The following is a 23,948-nucleotide window of genomic DNA, read 5'->3' on the forward strand; positions in this document are numbered from 1 at the left end:
TAGAGGTTACCAAAGGGGAGTTTTCCTTTGGTGAAAGGTGGGTGGGGAGAGAGGGAGAAGCAGATTGAGGGGTATTATGATTAGTACACATGGTGTGTGTGGGGCCACAGGGAAGACAGTGTAGCACAGAGAAGACAAGTAGTGACTCTGTGGCATCTTATTACACTGATGGACACTAACCTCATTGGGGGATGGGGGGACTTAATAAAATGGTGAATGTTGTAAACACATTGTTTTTCATGTGAAACCTTCATAAGAGTGTGTGTCAACGATACCTTAATAAAAAAATTGGGTTGTTTGCATTCTGGGTTATTGAGTAAAAAGTTCTTTATAGATTTTCAAATAAAAGTCCCTTGTCAGATATTTGTGCTGCAAATATATTCTACCTGTCTTTGGTTTGACCTTTCATTTGATTGACAGTGCTTTTCCAAGACCAAAAGTTTACATTTTGAAGTTCAATTTATTGATTTTTTAGGGGTTCCTGGGTTTTGTGTCCTCTCAAGATTACAGAATTTTCTCATATATTTTCTTCTATATGTATTATGGTTTTAGCTCTTACATTTATCTGACCTGATTTTTACATATACCTCTGAAATTAATAAAATTGTTCAAAAAAATAGGCATGGGAAACCAGAGTGAAATTATTAACCTTTTAATAAGACACATCATCATTCTCTAGGTCCCATGTTTGAAGTGGCATTTTAGAGAATGCTGCTGTCTCTCACTTGTGATATGATGACTTTCTTGGTTCAGACTTCTGCTTATTGTCAACAAGAGAGCAAAATCCATGCGACCTGAGAATGCTCAGGGACTCGTTTCCTCATTGGGAATGTGCTTTCCCTTTTTGAGAAGTAAAGGAAGGGAAACTGTGTGAGTTGACGCCACTCCCAGTTCTCATCTAAAATAGTGTGTGTGCCTCTGTCCTTTTTCATGAGATTAAACTTTCAAAACTCACCAGTCCCCCTAGACTGTAAATTGTTGAAGGTCGAGACCTACTCTTACTTTGTATCACTGTGTTTGAGATGTAATTCAACATCACAGGTTTCTGAGTGAAAGGAAGATTTCCTGGGTCTCTGCTGTTCCGCCGGTGTATGGAAGCTCCCAGGCAGAGTTTTGTAGTTTCAATGTCCAATCTTCATGAACTAGAGAACACTTTCCTTAAAAACCATCTCCGTACTCCTACGGCTTAGTACAGTGCCTGGCATGCAGGAGGAAACGAAGGGCAAAGAGAGAAGGGGAAGGAAATCTGTACAAAATCCCAACACCACCATTAATGACTTAAAGCAGGGAAACTGGACAACCTTCAGGGGTAGTATGTGGTGAAAAACACTCAGGATACAATCCCACTTCCTCCTGGGCAACACCGACAGCATCTCTGGGCTTAAGTCTCTTATTTTCGATCTTGAGGACTTGCGTGGACCCACGCTTCCCTAGGAGAGGAATGCCATAAAGACTGAAACCCTAAGTCTGGAGGGTTTAGGGGACTCGCAACCCACTCCTCTCATCGCGGTTCAGTCCTGGTTGCCTAGCAACTGTGGGTCGATCGCTCGGCGCTCGACTGGATCTGGCCGAGTCTCCTGCGGCCCGCCCCGCTCCGGTCCGGTCCCCGCGCTGCGCACGCGCAGCAGAGGCTCGGCTCGGGAGGGGCCCGCCGGAACGCGGGCGCCGCTTGCTGGCCGCGGCAGGGAGGGGCGCACGCCCGAGGGGCGGAGCGGCGGGCGCCGAGAGTGGCTGGGGAGCCGGAAACGCGCCTCGGAGGGTGCGGCCCTGGGGAGACCGCGGGCTGGGCGGGAAACGTTAGGCGAGCGGCCCCCGGGGCGCGGGGTCGAGCGGGCGGGCGGGCAGGGCCCCGAGCGAGCTCTGCCCGGATGAGGAACAAAGCAGCGGGGCAGGCGCGCGTGCTCCTCGCGCGGCCGGCAGGTGGGCTGAGCGCGGGCCCGGCCGGGGCGGGGGAAGGGAGGCCCGGCCGGCGGGCCCCGAGACGGTGAGCAGTTGGCCGCCCTTGGGAGACGGTGTCCGCAGCGCCTGGGCTCTCCAGTGGTGAGGGGCCCGGGGCTGCATCCCCCCCGTGTTTCGGTGACCGCCCTTGTCCCCCCCGTCAGGTTGGGCAGCTGCCCTCCCGGAGCTTTTGGAGGACCAGCCCCGGGTGCCCCCCGGCATGCCCATCTCTTGGCGGGTTGTGCGGCCGCCGCCCCTCGGGAGAAGTTTGGCGGCCCCGGGGACGAGTGGCCGCGTTAGTGCAGCGGTTCTAAGCAAGATGCGGTAGCACATGATCCTGGAACGAAAACCCTAATGCCGGTTCCCCGCCACGAGTGTGCGCTTTTCTCTTGACACTTGGCCCCAAACAGATGCATCACAAGTGAGTAACCTGGTGGGCTCCGCGGTGGTGACGTCTTTGAAAAACATCTGGCGAGTGAGAGTTCAAAGTGCCTTTGTTTTTGGCGTCATTCAGAAGTTTACAGGTGCTACTTGCAAAAGGATTTCTGCCCCCAAAAGAACAAGAAATCCAGAAACCGGAGTTGGGTTGAATATACACCCATTCAACCTAATGTACTCCAAGTGTGAAAAGTAGTTTCAAATAGCCATACATTGATTGTTGACTTGACACATTTTCCCTTTGCTTTTGAGTTATTTGAGCTTTTAATATCTCGTCTCTGGATTCCAAAGTTTTTTGTGGCTCATCATGGTGCTTTTTGAGTTTTGCTGGTTACCCTATGACTCGGATGGTAATAGGGAGAAATGAACTTCTTAATTTTGTGGGGTTTATGGTAATGTTTCAAGTACTTTATGATACCGTGCCACTGCAAAATTATGCCAAATATAGTTAAATTTGGCTTTTCTTTTAGGGCTCTTTCTTTCCTAGGCTGTGTGTCTAGGATGGAGAAGATAAAATGAATACATTTGAAATTACTGAAACTGTCTATTGCATTTTGCAAAGTGACCGCATATCAGTTAGCTTCTTATATAAGAAAAAGTTATAAAATCAACTGGCAAATGGTTCATATATAGTTCAGTTAGAAACACACACATAAACTGTAGAAATACAAAGGTAATGATTTTATCACCAATGCATAGGGAAGAAGAGAGAGCTTAGTACTTGATTCTGTCTCTCCTTCCGTGATTACCACCTAGAATTCCCATATAAGAAAAGTAGGTTCGATAGACTTGCACATTAGAATGAGGGAGTATTATGAGGATCATACTGTAAATTCCCTTTCTTCATCTGCTTCCTCTCTGTGGCATACTAGTTACCTTTTGGTTTATGGCTGCTGAGGTCATCACATTTTAGTGACTCACAATAAAGCAAAAATCTGCTGAGCCTCACATTAAACTCTGGTTCGAACTGGTTTGAGAAGGGAGTCAACCTAGAAACACCGTTTTCATTCTTTATCTTGAGATCCAGTAGGCAGATTAATATTCAGGAATGCTCAGAATGGGTTTTGAAGCTACAGACTTTAAATTACATTTTAAAAATGATTGTAACCAATTTGTGGTATGTCATTACTGCTCCAGTGATTGCAGGGTTTTAGTTATTGTTTGTACTATAAAACAATTACAAGAAAAGTCTGTTTTAAACCCACCCAAGCCAAGAAACTTTAAAAATTAAGGCAGCAATTGTTTCTTTAGGCTATACAAAATTTTTTTTGCATTCTTTTATAGCATAATTAAATACTGTTATTAAATGTGTTGTCCCTTAAGGACACCTTAAGTGTCCCTGGTTTGTGTGTGTTTAGTAAGGATGAGATTGCTTCATCCAGATCAGATAAATATTTTAGAGTGCCTACTCTATAAAGGTGCTATCCTCTCTTGGCCTTGCACGCTTCACTAACGTCTAGGAGCTTAGTTTTATGAGATAACCTGGCCAGGGATAAGGCTGAACTGCGGATACAGAATAATGCACAAATAGGTCTGTATGGGACTTTAAACATTCCCCGCAATAAAAATGTATTGGAACTGTGTAAAAGTTTTTTTTTAGTGTACTTGTCTTTTTCTAATTGTTGTTAAGAACTTGGGTTTCTTACATTAGGCAGACCTGGATTCGGATCTCAACTCTGCCACTTACTAATTATGTAATCATCCCGGGTTAAGATTTTTAGCCTAGTCTCAGTTTCCTCATCTCTAAAATGGGATTAAGAATAATAGTTAGCTCAGTGGTTACGTGGGTTAGGTGAGGTGATTACATGTAAATCACTTAGCCCAGTGCCTAACACAGATAGTAAGAGAATAGTGTTAGTTGTTATTATTTTCAGGTTGATTGGTATTATTTTCAGGTTGATTGGTAGCTGACATTGCTGTTTTTCAAATTAAAAACCTGTTTAGATTTGTTTTCACTGCTAAGGACCATGTAGACCCATTTGATGCCCCCCCTTCCTTACCACTCCCTGTACATAGGCACACACAGAAGAACTCGTATTACTGTTCCTCACGCTTATACTCAGTATAGGGATTGGAGACCTTTGCATAGCCTGTCAGCTAGCCTCTTGAAATGATAATGTTTATAACATGGCAGTCTCTAAATTCTGAAATAGAAATTAATACTGATAACCTCCAATAATGTCTTGTTCAAATCAAATGTTATCACTCTTATTTTGATGACATTAATGGCAGTGCAAGATGGAGTGCATAGAAAAGGTGATTCTTCGATTGTTCAGCCCGCCAAAAATGGTCATAGATCAGAGAAAGTTTTGTGTATTGAAACATTTTGACAGTATTTTGCGGCATGGTCTGTGCGCTTCCACTTAACTGCTGTGTGGTTTGGGGCATACGACATGCCCTCTAGGAGTCTCAGTTTCCTCATCTATCTTACTCTGAAGCATTAGAGAATATGAACTAATTTTTTTGGAATTTTTAAAAATAAACTTTTTATTGTGGGAATAATTTTAGATTTATAGAGAAGTTGCAAAGATAGTACAGAGAGTCCCCATGAACTAATTTTTAATAAAGTTTCTAGCAAAGAAACATAACCTTAGTATGTGGAAGATATTATTAAGATGATTAATTCAGGTATTTATACAGAATTTTAATAAAATGCTGATTCATGGAGAAAATATGCTTCTTCACATCATTGATAGTCTAATTCAGGCCCAGTATCACTTTAATTACTGGTAAAAAGAATTAGTAAAAAGTTTTAGAGCAGGTTAAAACAAATTGTTTATAAAAATCCTGGTTTGAAGTCATAAGCCAATTGGGGAAAATAAATATTGTGAAAGAAAAACTTAGGTGATTTAAAGGAACAAACCCTCACTGCCAATGTGCTGTAAGGACTGCAAACTTTGCTTCAGTGGGCATAAGGTTTGGAACAAGGCACGCCTGAGTTAATCCTGTTTCTGCTATATGACATTCACTTAGTTAATGCCTCTGAATTCACTTGCCTTACCAGTAGACTATGACTCTCATAGAGCTGTGAGCATAAAAATGAAGTATTAGTTGGCCAAGTTGTGTTTGCTCAGCCACATTGTTTCAGGTGTTCCAATACCTTACACAGAGTCCCTGAAGTAATTTTTGCCCAGCTAGTTGTGTATGCTCTCTCTCAGGATGAATGAAATGAACCTGAGCCCAGTGGGGATGGAGCAGCTGACTTCATCCTCTGTGAGCAATGCCTTGCCAGTCTCCGGGAGTCACCTGGGGTTGGCCACCTCACCCACCCACAATGCCATCCCTGCCCCAGGTGAGTGGTAAGGGAGAACAACGGAATTGCAACACTTAATTGCATTATCAATTCTAAATGGAGCCTAGAAGTGGGGGTCCTTTAAGAGTGGAGGGGAAAAGTCAAAGAGATCTGAATGGCACTTACCCAAGTGGTAGCATAATGGGAGAAAACATTTTTGTAGAATACTGGAGTTCTAATGGATAGGAGTGGCAGTTTTTTCTAATAGTCCTCTTTTGGGGATTGTGGCTTTTTCTCTGGAGCTGTAACTGACTTGGCCTTTTATCTAGGATTACCTGTCTGGTTCACACTCTGTCCCTGGGTTAACAGAAGAGAATCAGAGTTACTCCAACTGTTCCCATGAGAAATTAAGCTTCATTTCTACTACATCTGAAATTGTCAGCAACTGCAAATGCTCCAGGCCCAGAATTCAGGGAAAGGAGAGGCCCCAGAGCTCGGGCTCCTACGTGGAACTCCCATGAGCCTCAGTACTCAGAATACTAGTGTAGGAAACGCTCGCTTCCCACCCATCACTGGGCTTTTTAAATCTTTTTATCTGTCTCGTTTAATTTTCTATTGACATGGAAAGGGAAAAAGGAATCTGTTGACTCAACAATGGTAAGTTGGTGATTGTTAAGAATCTACCACACTGTAATGTATTGGACTTTATTAATAAAGAAGATAGAATGTTTAAGAGTATTTTAACTCAGTAAGTTGTTTAAATAGTTCTGTGTAGAGAATTACCTGCTCAATTGCTAAAATGTAACTCTTAAATAAGAGTCATCTAAATTAGGATCTCTTCACATTCCTTTTAGTGTCTACAACAGAAATGTTACAAAAGTTATTGTTAGCTCACTTCATTATGCCTTAGGCATTCCTTTTAGTGGGCACTCTTACTATGGAAGAAAAGCATATTAGAAAATATTGCCACTTGCAAAAGTTACACAAATCAGTGCTGCCTGTTAAAATACTCAGGCACAGTAAGCGGTCACTTCAGCACTTTGCAGGTATAATCCGAGGTAGGTAGAATCCAGAGTTTAAGTTTTTTAAATCCTGGAGTACAGCATATATACAAAAGATGATGAAAGTATATGTGAACAGTTTTACATGTGACTTTTATTTAGATTATTTTCCAAGTAGAAGTATGTCTGTTGTTTAAAAGTGAAAGTCTTTACCCTATAAAATAGAAAATATAATAAAGTTTAAAAAAATGTAAAAAATCTGTAACATCACTACTCTGAGACCACTCCCATGAACTGTGGTATATTCCCATTCTTTTTGTCTCTGTGTCTAATATATCTTCTTAAATCATATTTAAACTAGGTTTTTAATTATAATTGAATGTTTTAGTACTTGAGAGCAGAACAGACAACTGGAGGATCAGCTTGACAACTTAAACCTAACCTGAGAACCGACCGTAGGGTCTGTTTGTGGATGTCTGTGCAACGCTGCCTATCTGGGGATACGAAGGGCTTCTGCGGGAGAGTTTTCCCCATATGCAAAAGCTTTCCTAAGAGTATAGCCAGTGATGATAGAGAGAATTTTTAAGTACTTTCTTTTAATTGAAGAAAAAACTTTTTTTTGTAGGCCTGCCTGTGGCAATTCCAAACCTGGGTCCCTCCCTGAGCTCTCTGCCTTCTGCTTTGTCTCTGATGCTCCCAATGGGTATTGGGGATCGAGGGGTGATGTGTGGGCTACCCGAGAGAAACTACACCCTGCCTCCACCACCTTACCCCCACCTGGAGAGCAGCTACTTCAGAACTATTCTACCTGGTACGTATTATGGTTATTTGGGGAACATTAGAGGAAAGAAACGAGCAGACTCTTAACCTCAGTTCTTGAAGACTTGAGGAACACTTTTTGCTGTTTTCACTATTGGATATTAAGAAGTGGGTAGGTGATTGTTTTAATTCAGTTACATTTATAAGGAAAATAGCTTACCTTTGGAATTACTTATATTTAACGATGTACTAAAAAGTACCTGATGTCTCATCTTTTTCTTTTCTCAGGCATTTTATCTTATTTAGCTGACAGACCACCTCCTCAGTATATCCACCCTAACTCTATAAATGTTGATGGTAATACAGCATTACCTATCTCCAATAATGCTTCAGCACTAGATCCCTATCAGTCCAGTGCAAATGTTGGATTAGAACCAGGCATTGTTTCAATAGACTCTCGCTCTGTGAACACACATGGTGCCCAAAATCTTCATCCCAGTGATGGCCATGAGGTGGCCTTGGACACAGCGATCACTATGGAGAACGTCTCTAGGGTTACCAGCCCCATCTCTACAGATGGAATGGCGGAAGAGCTTACAATGGACGGCGTTGCCGGCGAGCATTCCCAAATCCCAAATGGCTCCAGAAGTCATGAGCCTCTGTCTGTGGATTCTGTGAGCAACAATCTTGCAGCAGACACTGTGGGACATGGTGGTGTGATACCCATTCATGGGAGTGGCCTGGAGCTCCCTGTAGTCATGGAGACTGATCACATTGCAAGTCGGGTCAACGGGATGTCTGACAGTGCCCTCAGTGACTCCATCCACACCGTGGCCATGAGCACCAACTCTGTAAGCGTGGCACTCTCTACCTCACACAACCTCGCCTCCCTAGAATCTGTTTCCCTCCATGAAGTTGGCCTAAGCCTAGAACCTGTGGCCGTCTCCTCCATCACCCAGGAGGTTGCTTTGGGGACAGGTCATGTAGATGTATCTTCCGACAGTCTTTCTTTTGTACCACCTTCACTGCAAATGGAAGACTCCAATTCAAACAAGGAAAATATGGCCACCTTGTTTACAATTTGTGAGTGTGCTTAGCCTTTTTCTTTTGGAAATATTGGTAGAAAGGGCCATCATCCCTAACAGGTTTAGACACAAAGTCAGGTATTGATTGAGGGGGTATAGAAAGTAACTAGACTTTGGAAATTTTCTTTGCCTTCACATTTGTCCTTTATATTAGTGTGGTGCCTTTTCCTCCAGGCACATGATACAGATATTTTGTTGGTTCTGACAGTGTCCTCCTGAAGCAAGGAAACGTAGTTGGTTCTATATTTTACAGATAAGCTTATTAGGTTAATAATTAAGGTATTTCCCAAGGGTTCCCAAATGGTTCATTACAGACATAAACTTCAGTAGGGTATTCTCTGTGACATGCCATGTGCTTTTTCAACGTAAGACAAATTTACTGGATAGGTGTACCTTTTATCCCCATGGAAAAATGTAGACAGATACAAGTACAATTTTAATTTTGCTCAGAAAGCATATAAATTATAGTTGGGTATATGAAAGTTCTTTTCATAGGGCAGCAGTAACAAAAAGCAATAGGAAAACAGTTAATTTGTTGGTGTTACTACATGCTGCATTCATACAGGAAGCATGCTGAGTGCTTACCATACACTGACTTTTATTCTAGAAGCACAGTAGGAAACAGTCTGCAAGAGACAGCACGTGCCTTGAAGGAGCTTGTAGTCTGGTGGGAAGCATGGGGCAGTGAGCATATGTATGCATGTAGATAGGCAAGCATACATGGACTATTGCAATACTGTATAGTAAGGGTTAAGTGCAATGTGGTAAAGAAGCCTGAGGGGGAGATCTAACCAGGCCGTGGAAGGGGGCAGGGAAGACTTACCAGGAGAGGCATAGATTGTTAGCACAGCCCTGAAGGACAGGAAAGATGTTGGCAGTTGAGAATCAAGAAAAATAGTGTCCTGGACAGGAGTTTACCTGTAAGTGTCTAGACCTAAAAGAATTGTGAGTGGCTCCAAGTTACTGAAGCATCAAGTGGGGGTGAGGAGGATAAATGAGAGAAGTAGGAGCCAGAGCACAAGGGGTCTTCTGAGGCTAGTCAGTGGCTCTAAGTGGGGGGTAGTTCTGCAGTAGAGTGGGCTGACTAATTTGTTTAAGAGACAGTTGCACAGGTAAAGACGTGCGGTAATTTAACTGAAAGGTGATGGTTTTCCAACCCAGAGTAGGGAAATGAAGAAAAATGAAGGATATTTATAGAGAGCTCAGAGCTTGTTGATTGGATTGATTTGGTGTTTTTAAAATTTTTTAAAGATATAATTCACATACACATTTTAAAGTGAACAGTTTCTTGGCTTTTAGTATATGGACAATGTTGTGCAACTATCTCACTATCTAATTCCTAAAAGTTTTATCACGCTGTGAAGAAACCCCATTAGCAGTCACTCATCATCTCCTGCCCCCACCAATTCTCAGGCAGCTACTAATCAACTTTCTATCTCTGGATTTGCCTATTCTGGACATTTCACATGAATGGAGTTATCACAGCATGTGGCCTGTGTCAGGCTTCCTTCCCTTAGCGTAACGTTGTCATAGCTTGTCCGTGTTGTAGCATGTATCAGTACTTCATTCCCCTATGGCTGAATAATATTCTGTTGCATGGATATACCACATTTTATTTATCCAGTTATCACTTATGAACATTTAGTTGCTTTTTGGCTATTATGAATAATGCATCTATGAACATTCATTTATAGGTTTTTGTGTAACATGTTTTAAGCTCTCTTGGATATATACATATCTAGGAGTGGAATTGTTCTGTTTAATTTTTGAGGAATGGCCCAGACCGTTTTCCAAGATGGCTGCATCATTTTACATTCCCAGCATCAGTGTATGAGAGTTCCAGGTTATCCACATCTTTGTTAACACTTAATTTTCTTTTTATTATGGCCATCCTAGTGAGTGTGAAGAGACATTTCATTGTGGTTTTGATTTGCATTTCCCTCCTGACTAATGATGTTGAACATCTTTACATGTACTTACTGGCCATTTGTTTGTCTTTGGAGAAACCTCAAACATTTTTTTGGAGTATGAAAGCTGCATCTCCTTTGGAGATACAACATGGGTTTTTGTTAAGCACATTGGAGAATCAGTTTTCCTTGAGTATAGGGAGGGGATCCCTAATCTGATATTCAAAGAATTTTTAATCAAATAGTAGTTAAAGAAGTAATATATTACTGCTTTGCCTAAATGTGCCCATGTAATGATATGCCATTTAAGTAGAAATTTCTAACATTACTTAGGGGGAAAAAGACACTTGGATGGCAGTGGTTATAAGATTTATGTATTTGAATTATTTTGTGAATAAATTCGGAAAGTTTGAACACAGTCATTGACTAATAGGGTCATGAATACTGCTTCTTAACAGAGAGAAAGGAAAGTAAAAGAATAGAACAGAAGCTTTATGGAGAAGGACACTCAAATGAGCTTGCAAAAGTGAAGTTATAGTAAGCATAGAGAACAGTATATAAAGGCAGCCCCCTTTCTAACAATGCAAAAAGAAAGACCATATGAACAATAAAAAACTAAGAATTTTAAGCAAACGTATGTGCAAGAAAATGATTCTATTGCTGTCCCAAAGAATAGGTTGCAGATTATTTTTTGTCTCAAGAATCTGTCATCAAAAGTTAGTCTCCCGGTTTGTTTTCAGTGAAGCCAAAGAGAACAGTGGTGCATGCAGCTGACTCCGACTCCACTGACCTGCAGTGTCACCTTTGTTTGGCTTTGTGTGACTAACAGCATTTCAACTCATTTTCCACTTACAGTTTGGTAGGATTGGAATCTTTTGGACTTTAGAACATCTTATCTAAAGGCACTACTTCTCTATTTAAAGTAAGGAATAATATGCTTGGTTCTAGAAGTAATTCTGGAATTGATCAGTCTTTCTCCTACGCACTGAATAGGAAACTTGTCCTGTTGGATCAAAAGAAAAAAATCAGATCTTGCTGAGGAGAGATAAGTGTGGATATATATTTTAGTGTAAGAAAGTTTTCCTTTGATCAGAGTATTTGTAGTAGAACCTTGCTTCTTACTGGTTGCGTTTTTTTGTAATTGGCATTCTAATAAAAAAGCAAGTGGTCATCCGGCCTGCTTGAACTCATCCCATTTGCGTCTCTTCAATTTCCCGTCCGCAGGGTGTACTCTTTGTGACCGAGCCTACCCCTCAGATTGCCCAGATCACGGACCAGTGACTTTTGTTCCTGACACTCCAATTGAGAGCAGAGCGAGGCTTTCTCTCCCAAAGCAGCTTGTTCTCCGGCAGTCAATTGTGGGAGCAGAAGTTGGTGAGAACCATGAAGTCATAAAACCCCAACAAGTCTCTTCTTCTTTTGTGGAGTAGAGTTGTAAAAGTGAATGTGTATAATTGAGTGATTATTGGTTGATCCAAAAGTCCATTTATGGCTTAAGACCTTTCTTTTTAGTGAATATTTGTCTTGTCCAGTGGTGACTGCACTAATCAAGTTGAGAACTTTATTGGGAAAGTTCCCCTTTCTTAGAATCAGAATTTAACAGAGGGGAGAATCCTAGTCTGGGTCTTTGAAGACTTGACTTTCATTCTCAGCTGTTTCAGCCACTAATAGTTACCATATAAACACTCCGTGAAACTCGGTTTCTTCTATAAAACATGGAAAAGACACCACTGATAACCTTTTATCACAAAAGATATTTAGATTAAATATTTGTAAATGAAGGAAGAGGAATAAGGAATAAGAATGCCAGAGTGTGCTCACCCATATTAGAATTTAACATGGTTTCTGAATTACTGTGTCATTTCTTTGAGAATACAAAATTTGGCCCATTCTTTCAGCTGGTGCTCAGCCTGTGTCAGCTGTAAGCATTAACCAGCGTCAGCAGTACAGAACAGTACTTCACGCACAAGTGATTTTAGAAGTTGGACTGACTTTGTTGTAATTGCTTTGTATTTTTATAAAAGAATAATGTTCTCTAGTCTTTTTATGTATTAACTCCAAAATAACATACTTGGAGGGAGATGGCTTGGTTCCTTGTGTATAAAACTGGGATTCAGGAATGTCTGATACTGCTTCCTACTCTGCATTTTTCTTCTGAGACCATTTAATCCGTTCACAACATTTTCCGTATGTATAGGGCAGAACCTATAAGACTTTGCTACCTCTCAGGAGTGCTAGAATATCAGTAGTTCTTGGGGTCACTGAAAATAAGATTCTTTGCATAAGTTAAGCTACTCTTCTATATCCTGTTAGATGTTTAAGTCTTTGATTATGTAGTTGGTGTGTTTCCACTGACAGGTGTGTGGACTGGAGAAACCATTCCTGTGCGGACCTGCTTTGGGCCGCTCGTTGGCCAGCAGAGTCACTCCATGGAAGTGGCAGAGTGGACAGATAAGACAGTTAGCCATATCTGGAAGGTCAGTGTCTGTGAAACTTTCCTGTGACTTTTGAATGTTTTAGTATACCAGGGTAGTAAAAAGCAATGTAGAAGTCAAAATCAGCCAAGACTCATACAGTGCCAGTCACCTGTCAGTCATCTATTTTAATATTACATTCTTTTTGTTCTTGGTAGCCAAATTATAATACATAGCAAACACAAGCTATTGAATGTAGAAAAACTGTTTGAGTTTCCATTTTGTTAGATAACCCATTGATTTTTCATTTTGATTACATGTGGCAGCTGACGCCATGGCCTTTGTTTATATGATGAAAGTCTTATTTTGTAATCAACTAAAACATTCCTCAAATATTTAGCTTAGGAAACAATTCTAGAATTAGAAGCTAAGGTTATTTCTCTAGTTTTCTAATGGGAGAGGCTAGAAACACAAGGTTTTGATATAAGCAGCTATTCCTAAAACATGTTTATACAGAATCTTAGTAGATTGTGAATGATGCTTGCAAAATTGAAGTGAAGGGAAAGTCGGTCTTGTGATCATTGGAAAGGTGAGGTGCCACTGGCACTGGGATAGAACATAGGAGAGTGCTAGGTCCATTGGGCAAAAGAGAGAAGAGACGGTTCTCTGAACTTAGTGTCCACTCAGTTACTCACTCAGTGGGATCGTGTGGTAGATGATGAAGACAAGTAGATGAAGTAGATGATTTTTGTCTTTTCCAGTCAAGCCAAAATGTGAATAATTAAGAGCAGTGTCATTCCTTACACTGAGCTCACTATAGGTCTCTTATGGTCTTTGTTATATAGCTGGAAATAGGGGGACTGGTGAAATGACAAAAGTGTGAGAAGGCAAAAAGTGTTTTTGCACTGACCAGGAAAGCTGGTACCTAGCAAAGTAAATGAGATACTACTGGCCTAAATTTAGTAGCACTTTGTATTGCTTGTCAGTTCATTTTACATGGATGTTTGCCTTCTGTTGGCAGATATTCCACAACGGTGTTCTAGAATTCTGCATCATTACCACTGATGAAAACGAGTGTAATTGGATGATGTTTGTGCGCAAAGCCAGGTGAGAGTGGTCTTGGATGAAAGAAATAGTTAAGATTCAGATGTTTTTCTGTAGGAAGCTGTTCATAAAATAGGGGAGAGCAGAAGAATGCAAATTACACTGATATCCGAACATACTTTAAGGCCTAAGGCTTTTTCTCTTTTTCAGCCCAGTAGTTTTTGACGAATGGTGATTATAAATCAAAGCACCAGAAACTGTCCTTTTTTATTAATAGTTTGCTCAACTTAGCAGGTACAGTCACCATTGAATTTGCAAGTGGGTATCTTCTCTTTCTGTTGGCTATTAGTCAGTGCCTCAGGCTATTGTAGTTAATACTTGATCATATATTTATCTCTATGTCTTTGTCACATTTTTTTAAGATTTCATTTTATTTACTTTTCTTGCTTCCAGTAGTGGATTCTTAATGTTTCTAACTATAAAGGGTAATCAACTGATGTATTGAAGTAAGAATTCTGTTTCTAAACAAGCCCTTTCTAATAGGTAGGATAGGGAATTAGAAAAATGACCCAGATAAAATAGTTGTATCTGAGTTTTCATATAGGATTTTACTGTAGGGATATGATGTGTTTGTTATATATTTCAAAATTAATATGCTCGATCTATTAGGAACAGGGAAGAGCAGAATTTGGTGGCTTATCCCCATGATGGAAAAATCTACTTCTGCACCTCACAAGATATCCCTCCTGAAAACGAACTGCTTTATTATTATAGCCGGGATTATGCTCAGCAGATTGGTAAGTTAATTTAAGACTTGTTTCTCATCTAGCATAGTAACAACACTGACACTCAGAAGTGAAATTTTGGTAATGAATTACATGCCATACCTTTGTATATATAAAAGTAGAATATTGCCTCTACCTTGGAAGTGTTAAAATTTGTGAGGTTCTTCATAAGCTGAGTGTCGTAGCCAAGCAGTATTCATATGAAATGAATTTATGTGTTAGGACTTCCGATTGGGTGATTCTGAAGCTTCCGAGGCTGCCTTTTTGAGCCAGTACCATTTCAATTTAAGTTCATAGAGGACAGCAAAGTTCTTTTTTTTTTTAAACTAAGGTATCATTGATATACAATCTTATGAAGGTTTCACATGTGCAACATTGTGGCTTCAACATTCACCCATGTTATCAAGTCCCCCCCCCCCACTGCCCCCACCCCATTGCAGTCACTGTCTATCAGCATAGTAAGATGCTATAGAATCATTACTTATCTTTTCCGGACAGCAAAGTTCTTTGACTTGATTTAACCTTCATAGTCTTCTTCTTTGCACTGTGTTGTGAAGGCAAGTAATACCCAAGAATTTGTGCGTGCTACAAAATCTTCAGCTTTTTTTGCCTAGTAAAGATGCTCTATAATCCAGTGTTTTACCAGGTGCTTCCTGTGTGCCCAGCACACTATTTGAGTTATTGGAAATAGAGCATTGAACAAGGTGTTTTAGTGTTACAGGTGGTGGGCAAGTTGGAAATTTTGGTAGAAGGGAGAATTATAAGCAACAATTATTAATATCAAGGACAAGTTTTAAAATTGAGTATTAGGAGACATTGAGTATTTTTCTTCTTTAAAGGTGTTCCCGAACACCCAGATGTGCACCTCTGTAACTGTGGCAAGGAGTGCCATTCCTATACAGAGTTCAAGGCCCACCTAACCAGCCACATCCATAACCATCTTCCTAGCCAGGGCCACAGCAGCAGCCACGGGCCAGGCCACAGCAAAGAAAGGAAGTGGAAGTGCTCAATGTGTCCCCAGGCATTTATCTCTCCTTCCAAACTTCATGTCCACTTCATGGGTCACATGGGTATGAAACCCCACAAGTGTGATTTCTGTAGTAAGGCTTTTAGTGATCCCAGCAACCTGCGAACCCACCTCAAGATACATACAGGTAAGTTGTATTGAACCATCAAAATGTAATTTTGTGACAGTTAGAAATTATGGTAGTAAAGGCTTGGCAGTGAGATAGTCTTGTAGGTAGAGTTGAGATAAGATTGATGTTAGGGAACGAAACTACCTGGATATCAGCAGGACTTCATTGGGTGGTAAATCTTGGTGGCATAACTTATCAGACTTGGTCAGAGGGTATTCCTTCCAGTAATTAAGATTTTCCACTTTCTAAAGGGTGACTGGAAAATGCAGTTGATCCAAGGGTTTGGACTTAAGGCAAAGGGAATTCTACCGAAACAACTTGAGCCTTCCATTAGAGTTCACCCCCGGTCACCAGCCAAAGCCAGTTTCTCTTTCAAATATTGCTTAATAAATGCTGCCAAAATTTGTTTTTTTAGTTTTTCCTCTCTGAACTCCTTGCAAACTGCACCATTTCTTTTAGCACTTAGTTTTTTCATACATGCTACAAAATAACTGATGAAGCTTTGGTTTTCTTGGCTGCGTAATTTGTTCTCTAAATCTTTGAAAGTAAAATTCTTCCTCATCCTTTTGCATTAAGACTAAGTAGTTGCTCACAAAGCTGAAAATGCTGACTAGCCTGTAAGAACCTGACTTGGAGTAATCTTATTTCTGCATTCTTGGAAGGATTTTATTTCATTTCTGGTTTATAAGGTCATATTATATGTTTAAAAAGAGAAAACTTTAAAATGTTAGGTTGTAGAAGTTGTTTGTAGACAAGTACTAGAATTCATGAAGTTTAAAAAAAATAATTAAGGAAAGTTGGGCACTAGGATTATAAGTGTTTTTTTTTCAGATTTTTAAAAATCATGTGTCAGCTATAAAGAAAAAAATGTAAGCAGCCCTAGAAGGAAGTCAGATTCACTAGCTTTGCCTGCTTTAGTTGCAGAATATAAACTCAATGGCTCAGAGTGGCTCTAGGTAGGCAGCCTTAGAAAGGGACATTCCAGTTACCAGTGAATTCTGTTTTATCTCTGCATCTGCCACAAACCCAGACACGTGGCTGTTAACCTTGAGAATGTTAGTGGCAGTTGTATCCAGGGTGATAATTTGGGTCACTGCGCAGGTCAGAAGAACTACAGGTGTACTTTGTGTGACAAGTCTTTCACCCAGAAGGCTCACCTGGAGTCCCACATGGTTATCCACACGGGCGAGAAGAATCTCAAGTGTGATTACTGTGACAAGTTGTTCATGCGGAGGCAGGACCTCAAGCAGCATATGCTCATCCACACGCAGTAAGTTCCCCCCAGCCAAGGTGCCCTGCAGGCAGTGAGCTCGAGGGCCACCCACTGCCTCGCCCTCTGTCTCTGGCCTTGGTGCCTGGGAGGTGCCGCCTGTGTTCCGCATAGCCAGGCAGAGGTTGGGGAACTGTGTTTGGTTTTATCCTGGAGAGTTTCACTCATTTGCTCTTCTTATTTTATATTTCTACTCTCTATATTTACTTTTATTCATATTTTCAGAACATAATCTCATTGATTTAATGTAACAAATATTTTTTGAAGTCCCTCCTTGATGCCTGGCATTATGCTAAGTGGTGAAAATAGAGAGATGAAAGATGCAGTCCTTGTCTTCAAAGAGCTCGGAGTCTAATAAGGAACAAGAGAAAGTAAATACCGTGCTGCCCTTGGAGCTGTTAGAGAGCGTTGGCTCCTGAGGCTGTGGGAGAGGTCACCTTCCCCAGCCCATGGTGTGCTGGGAAAGCTCCTGGATAGTTTGGGCTAAGCATTAAAGATAAATTAGAACTATCCAGGGAGGTAAAGGAAGTCAAGAGATGGGAAGAGTGTTTTCGACAGAGGGAATGGCATGTTTAGAAGCGTAGATGCAAAAAGACTCTGGAGTGCAAGTGGGTCTTTAGAGTCAGAGCAGTGTGCCTGTGGGCAGTGGAGAGGCAGGTGGCAGCCAGGCCATGGGGGGCCGTCTAGCCAGCTAAGGGAATTAAGTTTCATTCTGGAAAGAATGGGAGGATTTTTTCTTCCCATGTGGCAGGCACAATTCTGTGATTTCAGCGAGTGTGTGTGTGTATGTGTGTGAATTATGGTAAAACCATATAATATGAAGTTTATTATCTTAACCTTTTTTAAGTATACAGTACTATTAAGTATATTTGCATTGTTGTATAAGCATTGAAGGATTTTAAGGAAAAGAATGTCATGGTGAGATGTCTATTTTAAAGAGTACTCTGGCAGCACAACAGGGTGATTGAAGGAGAAGGCCAAATAGCCAGAGATCCATTAAGAATTGACTGCATGAATGCAAGTGTAATTAAAAGCCTAGCCTGCCTTAGTCACGGTGGTGGTAGGTAAAAGAGAACAGATTTGGTGGTCCTGAGCTTTTAGCAAGTGTTAGAAGAGGGAGAACATACTAGCTTATATTATGGAGATACTCTTTAGAAATCCCTCTTCAATGGAAACTTGATATGTCTCATCATCTCCTTTGCCTGATTCCTAATCACAATGCAGCCTAAAACACTAAAACATCCAGGCTCTGGATCTACATTCCTAATTCTCAAATGACCTTTTAAAACAAAGCCTTTATTAAATAGTTTCCTTATTAGTGTGAAATTTTAGGAATTAGACACACTGATTATTAAATATTATATATTATAGAATTATACATTATTAGACCTGAAAGATAGCGCTGGCATCATTTAATCTAGCTGCTTATATTAGGTCAAGCAGCCATAACACAATACCATAGGCTGGGTGGCCTAAACAGCAGAAGTTTATTTTCTTTTACTTCTGGAGGCTGGAAATCATGGTTCCAGTAAGGTTGGGTTCTGATGAGACCCTCTTCCTGGCTCACAGGCGGCTGCCGTTTTGCTGTGTCCTCATGTGATGGAGAGTCAGCGAGCTGGTCTCTTCTCAGGCCACTAATCCCATCGTAGGGGTCCCACCCTCATGCCCTCATCTAAATGAATTATCTCCCATAGGCCCCACCTCCAAATACCATCCCAGAACAGGTTAGGGACTAGGGCTTCAACCTGTGAATTTGGCGGGGTGGGGGAGTGGAGTGGGGCACAGACACTCCACCCATAACTGCTCATGATCACCTGGGAAACATGAAAAACACGAGTGGGTGCCAGGGTCCCGCCTCCAGGGATTCTAATATAGTTGGTCAAGGCTAGAGCCCTGGCCTTAGTATTTTTTAAAAGCTCCCCAAATGACTAATGTCCAGTCAGGGTTGAGAGCTACTGAATTCCTCCAAATGAAATGCTTGTTTCCACAATATCTCTGGCAAGTGGTTCTATATTTCTTCTTCAGTGCCACACAGTTGATTTAGTTTTGAGAAAAGTTTTGCTTGAATCAAGTTTATATCAGCCCCTGTCCATTCACTCTACATTTGCCCTTTGTAATGATACATGTAAGTTTAATATATTTTTTTAATTGATAGCCTATCATACTTAAAATCACTGTCATGTTCTCTTTTCACCCTCTTTTCATCAGGCACAATGTCCCTAATTTCTGCAGCTCTTTCTCGCAGAAGTTCTCAGAAATAAACATGGTATTCCAGATTTGATCTGTCTAGAATATAGTAAAGTGGAGTTTATTCTATTCCTTGATGTTGGCTTTCTGTCCTTTCAAGTGATGCCTAAATTTGCAGTCACTTTTTTTTAAGCTATTTCACAGCATAATGCAATGTTCATTTAAAAAATATTTGTTGTATAACTTCTCTCCATTTGGGTTGAGAATTGACTTTATCAGGTATACACTAATGAAAACAATTATCTTAAGATTCTGGACTCTATCAGGATGATGGAATTATAATAAGCCTCTTTTCCAAACTCTATGGGATACAAGTGTTTGGACTGTCATGACTTTAAGCTAGTGTAAGTTATTCATAAAAGAAGCACTATTCACTCAATATTTTTTAAAGAGATGATATAGGCTTTCTATAGAGATCACTGGTAAATCTTGAGGTGTTTGTATTTTTACTTTCGGGTATTTCAGAATGGACATAGTATTACTGGAATTCACTGTGTTTATCTGCTTAGAAAACAGCTGCAGTCCTAAAGCCAAATGCAGGACGAGTTCCTCCCCGTAGTGTCCCGAGAGTGTAAGGCATACGGCAGGACTGGTGTTGCCTTCCTCTCGGAAGAACTTGACAGCGAGGGCAGTGACGCCTACTACCTAGGTCATCTCCTTAGTTCCACGGCTTTTTAGATACCGTCTTAATTTATATCTCCAGCCTTATATATCTAACCATTTACTCAGCATCTCTGAGTTTTGAATGTTCACTAGGCAACTCGCACCTGGTATGTCCAAAGTTCAACTCTTAAAATTACCTCTACAAACTTGATTTTCCCCCATTTTTCACCAGCTCAGTAAATGGCACCATCATTCATCCCACTGGCTCAAGCCAAACACCTTGGGGTCATCCTTAACTTAGTCTTCCATTCTTTCTTTCTTTAAACTGTCTCCTAGTCCAGACCACCAGCATCTTCTGTGTGGACCACTTCAGTAGCTTCCAGCTGGTCTCCCTGCTTCAGCTCTTCTCTCCCTCATCCATTACCCAGCATAGATGCACACACAGCAGGCACACACAAACACTGTATTTTGTCCATAGTGGCCAGAGCAATCCACTTGAAACATAAGTCAGATTGTGCTTGTCTCCATAATTTTCCAGTGGCTTCCCATCGTGCTTCGGTTAAGAGGTGTTTGTCCTAGCCTGGAAGTCCCTTCGTGGTGTGGTAGTGGTTCCTGGCTACCTCTCCCACTTCATCTTTTATTACTTTTCTTCTCATATTCCGATTTAGCCACATTGGCCTTCCCTTTGCTTCTACTTCAGCCTCCTAAACACATTCCCTCTCAAGGCCCTTGCCCTGTACTGCGTGTGCCTAGAGACTTCCCCTCCTATGTATCTCCCTGTCTTCCTCTCTCATTCATTCAGGTTTCTGCTCAAATGCCATCGCCTCAAAATGGCCAGTCTTAAACAACTTATCTAAAACAGGACTTGATCACTCTTATCTGGCTTTATTTTGTTTTCATAGTACTTATTGCTCTCTGATATCAAATATCTTTTGTTTGTGGTTTAAGTCCTCCACTAGCATGCAAACTCCATGAAGGCAGGAGCTTAATTTTCAGGACCTACTTTTACACATCCTGTATCCCCACCGAATCCTTCAGTTCTGCCTCTGCTGAGAGAAGGCGGTAGAAATGCTGAAGCCAGCCTTCAAATCCTCCCCCTGCATTCTATACTCCTTCCAGGATTTTAACCCCCTTTTATATATTTTACATATTGGACTTTCATTAAGACATAGGGTTCAGTTGCTCAAAAAAAAAAAAGTTTTAAAATTCCTGGTCTGTGATTTCTGTGGTTCTTTTCATCTCTCAAATGTCTAGGCTAGGGTTACTCAGACCTTGACACAACTGACATTCTGAGATGGTAATTTTTTATTGTACATTTATTGTTAACACCATAGTAAGACCCTATTATGTACTGGCCAATTGGCAAAAATTTTCAAATTTGAGTTTTCCAAGTTTTGGTGAAAATGTGGGGCAATGATAACTCTGAAATGGCCATTGATGGATTTGTATATTGATATAACCACATTGGGTGACAGCTCACCATTAACTAGTGGAATTGAAGATGTGCATGTCCTGTGATCCCTCTAAACTGCTCCTGAGTATACATACACCCCGGAGAAACTCGTACAAATGCAAACCAACACAGAAGTACAGAAATGGCCCTAGGAGTCTTGCCTGTGATAATAAAAAACCTGGAAACCACCAAAATATCCATTAACAGTAGACAAATCCAGTAGCACAGATAAGTTGTGGTATATTTGTATGTGGTTTATAGCAATGGAAGGGAATAACTGCAGATATTTGCAGCAACTTGAATGACTTTAACAAACATTATTGAATGAAAGAAGCAAAACGTCAGAGTTCCAATATGGTCACATTTACATAGAATTCCCAAACAGGCAAAATCAGTCTGGGCTGTTTAAACTACACAAATCTTTTATGACTCTTGTGAGATATATGCCATGTAAAGAATTGATTCTAGACCGTAGGGTTTCAGAGCTCTGACAAGGCCTGAGGTTGTGAGGAATAAGTGTGTGCCTCAACTGACATTTGTTTTCCAAATCAAATGTTTGTTCTTGTGTTCCTCTTAGAGAACGTCAGATCAAGTGTCCCAAGTGTGATAAGCTGTTCTTGAGAACAAATCACTTAAAGAAACATCTCAATTCACATGAAGGAAAACGGGATTATGTCTGTGAAAAATGTACAAAGGCTTATCTAACCAAATACCATCTCACCCGCCACCTGAAAACCTGCAAAGGGCCCACCTCCAGTTCATCAGCACAGGAGGAGGAGGAAGAGGACGACTCAGAGGAGGAGGAACTGACAGACTCTGTGGGGACAGAAGACTGTCGGATTAGCAGTGCTGTATATTCAGCAGACGAGTCTCTCTCTGCCCATAAGTGAAAGAAAAAGAAGCCAACTGTTTGGGTTGGAAAATGCAAAAGGGAAAAAAAAACACATAACACGTTATCCACTACAGTGGTTTTTATATATAATGGTTTCTGATTCCTTCTAGCCAACAGTCAAAACAGCACGAATGGGAATGGATAAAGCACTTAAAGACGATTATCTTAATGAAAACACTTTAAAACAGATTGGGAGAAAAGAGCATGTGTTCTGTTTTTAAGTGATATATAAGGAGGAAGTTGTCAACTTTTGAGGTCTTTTTTTTATTTACATGAAAATCTGGGTGATGCATTAATGCTGGAATCAAAGCTGGAGTCTGCCCAAACAAATCAAAATTTATTTTCGGTTCTTCCATTTCCCTCCCAGCCCTGGGACTTGGTAGCACTCTAAACTTGGTCCCTGCCTCACAGTCATCCTCCTTGCTGATTGTGGCTCTGGTGTTCTGTTTTATGCCAACTATTGTGACTTAAATTCATCCCCAAATGATTGGAACCCAGCAGTATAAGCTTGTTACTTTGCAGCTAACAAGTTTAAAGCACACCTGCCTTAATCTTTCCTGCTTTGGAGTTTAGGGTGACTCTTGCTTCTCAAAATTTCAGCAGGTGCCTAGAGGACAGACGAAAGAGGAGCAGATGGGCAGTAAGCGATGATGGAGAGAAGAGGGAAGACACTGGGCCACTGTCCACGAAACTAGCTTTGACAGAAGCCAGGCTGAGACCCCTGATTGCTGTTACATAGAGATCTTTTAGGTTTAAACATGTCTCTCTGTCTTCAATAAAGCCTACAGCCTCTAGACAATGGGGGCCTGGAGGTGTAGGGAGCCAGGTAAGGCCTACTGGATTATCTCCTGACAGTAGCACCCATAGACTTGGTGGGTGCAGTGGTACCTCGGCCCATGGAAGGAAGGACGGAATGATCCTTTGCATCTGGCTTAACCCTCTGAAAAGGAACAAGATGTTACTAGAATGTTACTAACTCTGACAAAAGACCTCCTGCATTGGTGTGCTGTAAGGTTAGACTTGCTGGCTGGCTGTGGTGCAAGACCCCAGTAGGTAAGTGTGGCGGATGCCAAAGGATTTGGAACTTAATGGTCACCACATAGGATCTCAGCTTAGTTAATGCATCCATCCATCCTGCCTTTCACCTGGCTTCTCACATGCGTATCCGGCCACCAAGAAGCAGACACATCCTTAAGCTGACGGTTGATGGGACGTGCTTTCCTGCTTTAAGGCACCACCCATGGGCTGGAGTAGAAAGGACTCATGGAAGGTTTTGCTGCTAATGTATTTATGGAATGAATGTATTTCATTCAAATCTGTATTCCTCTAGGGAGGATTAAAATAAAACTTTTTAAAAAAAATACAGGATTTCTCTTGTAAATCACTTTGTGAAAGAGTAATGAGTCTTCTAGGGAAAAATTGGATAGAACTTGAGTTTTTCTAAATTTAGAAGTGAAGAGAGCATTTCCTAAATATAATAGCTTTGAGGTCCTGTTATAACATGCTTCTGCATAACAGTGCTTCTGGGTTTCTGGCTGCCCTCTGCCCTCTTCCTCCCTAAGGTGGTGCCTTTACTCTGCTGCCTCTGGGGGGAACTGTGGCAGGTCTGCGGTTGAGGGAGGGAGGGAGGTGGTGGTGGCTGAGGGTGGCTGCCAATCCCAGATCATGAAGCCTCTGTCAGGAACGTGCTGGTGGGACTGGCAGCCCCAAACCTCAGCTTCTTGCTAAAGGTACCAAACTGCCG

General features: G+C 41.2%; 1 protein-coding gene across 3 annotated transcripts; it reads left to right on the plus strand.

Moving 5' to 3' along the window:
- The first annotated feature begins 1,678 nt into the window (after positions 1 to 1,678).
- On the plus strand, positions 1,679 to 23,565 carry PRDM4 (PR/SET domain 4). 3 transcript variants are annotated; one of them, XM_057486434.1, is made up of 12 exons: positions 1,679 to 1,759; positions 2,103 to 2,359; positions 5,535 to 5,668; positions 7,235 to 7,420; positions 7,657 to 8,451; positions 11,585 to 11,734; positions 12,719 to 12,837; positions 13,796 to 13,881; positions 14,488 to 14,615; positions 15,443 to 15,757; positions 16,841 to 17,009; positions 21,890 to 23,565. In XM_057486434.1, exons 2-12 carry the CDS (start codon positions 2,349 to 2,351, stop codon positions 22,200 to 22,202), a joined length of 2,406 nt encoding a protein of 801 aa, XP_057342417.1. In that variant the 5' UTR covers positions 1,679 to 1,759; positions 2,103 to 2,348; the 3' UTR covers positions 22,203 to 23,565. The 3 variants fall into 3 exon arrangements, with proteins under 3 accessions (XP_057342417.1, XP_036747219.2, XP_036747220.2); XM_036891324.2 differs by having other exon boundaries at positions 1,693 to 1,984; XM_036891325.2 differs by lacking the exon at positions 2,103 to 2,359 and having other exon boundaries at positions 1,694 to 1,920.
- Positions 23,566 to 23,948: the final 383 nt, after the last annotated feature.

The sequence above is a fragment of the Manis pentadactyla genome, chromosome 10 (genome assembly GCF_030020395.1).
Source record: "Manis pentadactyla isolate mManPen7 chromosome 10, mManPen7.hap1, whole genome shotgun sequence".
NCBI classification, from domain to species: Eukaryota; Metazoa; Chordata; class Mammalia; order Pholidota; family Manidae; genus Manis; species Manis pentadactyla.

Coding starts and splice junctions, on each gene's coding strand:
- PRDM4 (XM_057486434.1), top strand. Junction 13,882..14,487: donor ATGTTTGTGCGCAAAGCCAG/GTGAGAGTGGTC, acceptor TCGATCTATTAG/GAACAGGGAAGAGCAGAATT. Junction 15,758..16,840: donor CCACCTCAAGATACATACAG/GTAAGTTGTATT, acceptor GTCACTGCGCAG/GTCAGAAGAACTACAGGTGT.